Source organism: Myotis lucifugus, unplaced genomic scaffold (genome assembly GCF_000147115.1).
Source record: "Myotis lucifugus unplaced genomic scaffold, Myoluc2.0 scaffold_280, whole genome shotgun sequence".
NCBI classification, from domain to species: Eukaryota; Metazoa; Chordata; class Mammalia; order Chiroptera; family Vespertilionidae; genus Myotis; species Myotis lucifugus.
The window spans coordinates 576,217-582,331 of NW_005871328.1; the positions used below are offsets into that span (position 1 = coordinate 576,217).

At 59.0% G+C, this 6,115-nt stretch overlaps 1 protein-coding gene across 1 annotated transcript in view; it reads right to left on the reverse strand.

The window, feature by feature from the left end:
• Positions 1 to 638: 638 nt before the first annotated feature.
• The window catches only part of RASAL3 (RAS protein activator like 3), an 11,531-nt gene continuing 6,054 nt past the window's right edge, over positions 639 to 6,115 (reverse strand). The window contains 10 exon segments of the mRNA XM_023763306.1: positions 639 to 937; positions 1,042 to 1,105; positions 1,653 to 1,810; positions 2,083 to 2,476; positions 3,311 to 3,429; positions 3,517 to 3,718; positions 3,811 to 4,047; positions 4,849 to 4,993; positions 5,232 to 5,376; positions 5,734 to 5,961. Coding sequence (XP_023619074.1) covers positions 794 to 937; positions 1,042 to 1,105; positions 1,653 to 1,810; positions 2,083 to 2,476; positions 3,311 to 3,429; positions 3,517 to 3,718; positions 3,811 to 4,047; positions 4,849 to 4,993; positions 5,232 to 5,376; positions 5,734 to 5,961 — 1,836 coding nt within the window. The 3' untranslated portion in view covers positions 639 to 793.

Genomic DNA, 6,115 nt, shown 5'->3' on the forward strand with positions numbered 1-6,115 from the left:
GGTACATACTCAAATTCAAATATTTATTCCCTAGTACGATACTGGCCTTTTCTAGGCAGACATGCCCATCCCAGCCAACCAACTACTTAACTACTCACCTACTAGTGCACAAACATCTAGCAAATGCTAACCTATTCATTTGCCTCTCATCCATCCTACCCCTCACCCATAATTCAAATGTTCACTCAGTTATCCAACCAACACCCACAGACCTCAACTATCTCCACATCTACCCGCCCCTTCCTTCATCTGCTTCCCAGACCCATGCTCTCCCTGCCATGAGGGAGCTAGTATGGGATTAGGGGCCCTAGAAGATGCCCTCACCCGGGGCTTGGGGGTTGGTGGAGGTGGGATCTGGGCTTCATTGAGAAGTAGGTGTTGGGCCTAATAAATGATGAATACCTTTTTTTTGAATACTTTAAACTACAGGTCTTTTTTTTTTTTTTTTTTTAACTGTGTAAGGACCTTTAGATCCAATTTACAGATGAGGACAATGAGGCTCTGAGAGAGTGAAGGTCTGAAGTCACACAACTGGTGAGAAGCTCTTTACATCTCCCCCTTTGTGAGCCCTCCAATTAGGGGAGGATTGGGGAGAGTGCTTTCTGATTGGCAACACTTAGGGACAAAGAAACCATCAATTTTACGGAAATCAAGATTTTACTGGGCAACCACACAGTGCCAGGCTGGTTGCCATCTACAGCTCCACTCCACCCTGTCGGCCATGTAGGGCTGAGGCAGGGCCCCTAAAACAGTATCTTTTTGCTCCCAGACCACGTGGGGTGGAGTGGGCAGCTCAGGTGGTGTCTCCGTTAACGCAGAGTTCTTTGAGAGGCAGGGGCTGGCTCCTGGACCCCGACGTCCTAGGAAGATGCTGCAGGCTCTGGACGGCATCCCTCAGCTGGGCTAGAGAACTCTCCATTTCAGCCAGGCGGCGTTCCTGGAGGGCAGCGGCAGTGGGCTCAGAGCCAGGGGAGAGTTGTACCCCAACCCTTGCTTCCTCGCCGCCCAGACCTGCCCCAGGGTTCAGACAGGGGCTCTCACCAGAGTTTTCAGCTTGTGGGCCTCACCGCTTGGAGGGTCGCGCTCTGGATCCAAATGCGAGGTCCTGTGGAATTCGGGGGTAAGTGGGGGGGAGCTCAGAAGTTGGGGAACTCCCCTCCAGCCCCTGATTGGAGAGTTAGGGATCCTGGGCGGGGCTTAGAGTTGGAGGAGGGGTCTGCCCAGACCAGAGGGCGGGGCCTAGGTAAACTTGAAGAGGCCATCAGAGCCTGGAACGCCTAGGACGAAAGGACCAGCGAAACCTTTGGAGGCGGGGCTAGGCCCGTCCTGGGCCGGGTGGTGACCGGGATAGGGGCGTGCCCAGACTGAGAGCCTGGCCCAACCTGTTTGAGAGGGCCTGACTGAGGGGTGGGGCCTGATGAGACGACCAGCCGGCGACTTGGGGGGCGGGCTCACCTAGGGGCGGGCAGAGCTGACCAAGAGGTGGGTCTTAGGTGTGTTGGGGCGGGGCTGGCCTAGGGGGCGTGACCGTGCTTGGTGAATTTGAGTGGGACTGATTGAGAGGCAGGACCAGAACGACAGTGGGTTCTGGACGATCTGATTACGTCTAACGGGTCCACGTAGGGCGGAGCTGATGGAAACGCAGGGCTCACCTTCCCCCGAGCCTGGAGTCCAGGTCTTGCAGCTGGCCGCGAAGCTGCTGCTGCTGCTCCGTCAGGGCCCGGATGTGGGTGCCCAGCGACTCCACGAGGCCGGACAGCATCTTCTGTTCCTCGCGCAGGGTGGCCACCTCGCACTGCAGCTCTGCCAGCTGTAGGGGTGGGAGCCACTGCATCCTGACCCGCCGTTCCACCCCTTCTTCTCCCGGAAGACCCTGACCTTCCTGTTCCTTGTGCTCTGCCTCCTCGCTGCCCTGCCTCTTGGGGAACATCGCTGGCTTGTACAGAGGAGGAAATCGAAGCGCAGAGAGGGTTGGACTAGGCCCGGGGTAACACAACGTAGGGCGCTCATAACTGAACCCAGACCTGCCTGGCCTCCCGTCTCGTCTCTCCCGTCCAGGCGTGGACCTAGGCCGGACCTCACCTTGCCCACGGGTCGGTGCGTGCTCAGCGCCTGGTCTGTGTCTCGCGGCTGGTCCAGCTGGCGCTGCCAGGGTACTGACGGCTTCCGAGGCAGCGAGGCCGAGGCCCCGGTCCAGGGCCGGCCGCGGGGCTTGGGGCCGGTGCGTAGGGAGCCTTTGGGTCGCGGCCGAGGTCCTGCAGAAGGGCAGCGGCGAGCCGGGCGGCCAGCCGGTACGCTCTGCGTGCGCTGCACCGGCCGGGGCAGCCGTGGGGGCCGCCGCTCCTCATCTGGCCGCTGCCGGGCCCAAGTTCCTGAGCCATGAACGCTGCGCAGGGACTGGCTCTTGGAGATGAGAGGGGTGTGCTTGGGGAGGTCCCGAGGGGGCAGGAAGCCGGGCTTCTCCCCTGCGGAAAAGCTGGGGGTGGAATGGAGGAGCTCAGACCCTTGACTGGCCCCTGAGCTGATCCCACCCCTAGTTTTGACTGGAAATGACCAGACCCATGACCTTTTTACTTCGATGTGACCCAGTCACTGATGAGGTCACATTCTGACCTCCGTCTCTGCCCTGGACTCTGACACCGTGTGATCTTTCTCTGTAGCATCAATTCCAATCTGACCTTGGGCTCAACCTCTGCTCACAAGGGTATCCTCTTCCTTCCTAACTGATCCCCTCTTACCCCCAACCTCTGACTTTAAACTGTCCCTGTCTGCCTCCTGAAAGACCATGGTCCCTGACCTCTGACCCCAAACATGACTCTGCCCATACCTTTGACCCATCTGACCCTGACCTCTGCTTACAAAATGAACCTGAACCTGACCTTTGATGATATACCTTAACATCTGACCACATTCTGACCCCTGATTTAACCCCATCACCAGCCTCTCACTGAAATGTGACCATCGCTGAACATGATGTCACTTTCTCTCTCGGATGCCACATGTGACCTCTCCCTGACCTCTGCAATGACCAATTCCCTCCTTGGACTTCAGTCTGATCCTGTGCCTGCCCTCGGACTACACTGTGGGCCTCTCCCTGACCCCTTGGAGGAAGCCGTCTTCAGCCTCTGACCTCCATCCAACACTTTCGGACACTGACCCCAATGTGACCCCATCTCTGACCCCTGACATAATCCTGCCTTCACATAACCCTGCCTTCCCCACCGATTCCAATCTGACCCTGTGCTTGCCTTTGGCCCTGCCCCTGCTCCCACCCATCAGAACTGGACCAGACAGCAAGCAGGCAGGTTACCTGGAATAGACCTGGGCTGGGGGTGGTGGGAGACGCATCGGCACAGACACAGGTACAGGGCGGCCTTCCTCAATGGCTTGCAGGATGGTGGGCAGGGGCTCCAGGCTGTCACGGGTTGCCTGGGGGGCATGTAGGGAGGATGCTGAGAAGCTCCCGGCCCTCTTGCTTCCCTACCCCATGTTCTGGTCTCTAGGCTCAGGACACACCTGGTCAAGTTCAGCAAAGATGGTACAGAGCTGGGCATGCAGGACCGCCAGCTGGAGGGCCAGGTCACTGCTGCCCTGGTAACCACTGGGTGCTGCATCCACATCCACCATGGCCACTTGGTCCAGGAAGCGTTGCATGGCAGGTCCATGATTCTCCAGGAAGCTACTCATAAAGCCCATGTAGGCTTCCTTCTCACCAAACCTGGGTCAGGGTCCAACTGGGTAGGTCAGGTCAGGCATCTGCCACCCCCATGGCCGAACCATACCCCCCACCCCCAGCCTTCCAGCACCTACGGGGCTCGGTTGGCAAGGTTCTGGATGACCTTGGCAATCAATGTGAGGGTGCGGGCCGGGGCAGGTGCCGGGTGCTGTGGTGCCAGGCCAAAGAGGCTGGGTGCCAAGATGGCGGGACACAGGAGCCGCAGGAAGAGAGAGGCACACACCAGCCGGGGGCCCAGTGCCTCGGAGCCTCGTGCCTTGCATGCTTCTCGCCAGCCTGAGAACACGGTGCCAAGCTCTGCTGGGAACCAGCTGGGACAGAAGAGGCAATGGTCAAAGGGGGAGTGTATGGGCATAAAGTTCATGGGTGATCAAATTCCTAAGGTCAGGGATTAGGAGTCACCTATGTTCTGATTCCAAGATTTAGATACATCCGGGATAATGATGCTTGGGGGTCAGGATTTATGGTAGTGTTATCGTGGTGACCACTGGAGTCAGTAATCTTGGAGTTGGGGGTACAGGTTCACATGGGGACAGCTATAACATAACTGTTATCCTGTAGCCAGATCTAGCCAGACAGAGTACATGATATGAATAGAATGGGCTCACGGGGTCACCTAGGTTCAGAAATCATGGTATTGATGTCCCACGTGACATGGGATTAGGTATACAGCTTAGCCTAGAGTCCGAGATCAACAAATTGGAATCCCAGGTTTCCTGTGATCATTTGCATAGGATTTGGGGTACAGTGTCACTTAAGGCCAGGGGTCATGGGATTGAGGGCACGACATCACCTGAAATCAGAGGGCATAGGATTGAGGTCCTATATTAACCGGGGTCAGGTGGCATGGAATTACCGTATGGGGTCCCCTGTGGTTAGAGGACAAGGAATTGTATCCCAGGTTACATGGCGTTAGGTGGCAAAATATTGGGGATGAGTTACCAGGGTTAGCAAATAAAACTACAGGATCACAGTTAAACTTGTAATTTTAAAATATAACTATGTCCCAAATATTGCATCACATTTAGCTGGGCACCCTGCATTTTAACTGGCAACTAGCACAGTGGCTGGGAGGCAGGGGCAGGCTCGGGGGCTGGAACCCTGATTCTTACTCATAGGAGTGGATGATGTTCTCGAAGACCTCCTCACAGCTGCTTTGCAGTCTGGCTTGGTGCTGGGGCAGCTCTGAGGCTGGGCACTTGCTGGGGTCCACCTCACAGTCCTCAGTGGAGGCACAGATTCGCCGCAGGACCTGCCCTGCAGTCCAGCACAGCCAGACAGGGGCCAGGGCCATAACCACCAGGACCCACCAACCCAGCCTCCAACTCTTCTCCATTTACTTTGGAGGCACCTAACCTCTTGGGGCGTCCCCAGTTCCCTCCAGGATCCCGGCACCTCCGAGGCATCACCCACGACCAGAATCCAGGTTACCCAGGTCCTGCCAGAAGGCTTCTACAGGCCCACCCACAACCCCAGCGTCGGGGATGTTGCTCACCCAGCGTCTCTTGGAGGTAGTCCTGTGCCACCAGCTTCATGTACTCATCGATGGCCTTAGTGGCCAATGTATTTTCCCGGAACAGCAGCGCCTCGCGGCCTCCACTGCGTGCCAACTCCGCAGTTCCCAGGTCTGTCACCAATGCCTGGGCATAGCGGGGGGTCATGTTGCTTGGGTGTAGACTGAGCCAGGGGGAGTCCCTGCTCTTGGTGAGTCCCTCTCACCTGGGCACAGGTCGCGCCCCTCATAGCTATAGCTCAGGCCTGGCCCTCACTGCTGGGGCACCTAACGGGTGGGAACCTCCACCCCGCAGCAGAAATTTAAGCCTTTCAGCGCAGAGGCTCAGCTCAGGCCCCGCCCTTCGCAGCTCAAGTTTAAGCCCCGCCCCTCCAGGTGCCCCACCCTTCGTAGCTGAAACTCAGACCCCGCCCCTCAAGGTGTCCGCCCCTCGCAGGTGCCACTTCGTCTGGTCACCCGGGTCCGCCCGGTCGCTGCGACGCACCTGCGCCCGGCCAGTGGCCTGCAGCACGCGCACCATGGCAGCCGCCAACTCCTCCTTGGCCTGCGCGGACAGCTCGGGCTCCAGGGCCCCGCACAGGCGCGCGTAGTGGAAAGTGAGAAACTCCGCCAGCTCCTTGTAGCGCTCAGAAGGCAGCACGCGCAGGCGCCGTGCCCGGATGCGCGCCCGCAGCGCCGCGCCGGCGGGCGCCCCGAGCAGCGGGAACCAGCGCTCCAGGCCGGCGGCGGGCGCGCGGGGGGGCGCCCAGCTCCCTCAGCGCCAGCGTCGCGCGGCCCAAGCGGGGGCGCTCCCCGGGGCCCGCTCGCGCCAGCCCGCAGCGACAGACGGTGCGCCGGCGCCAGGGCCTCGAAGTGGAAGCGCTCTG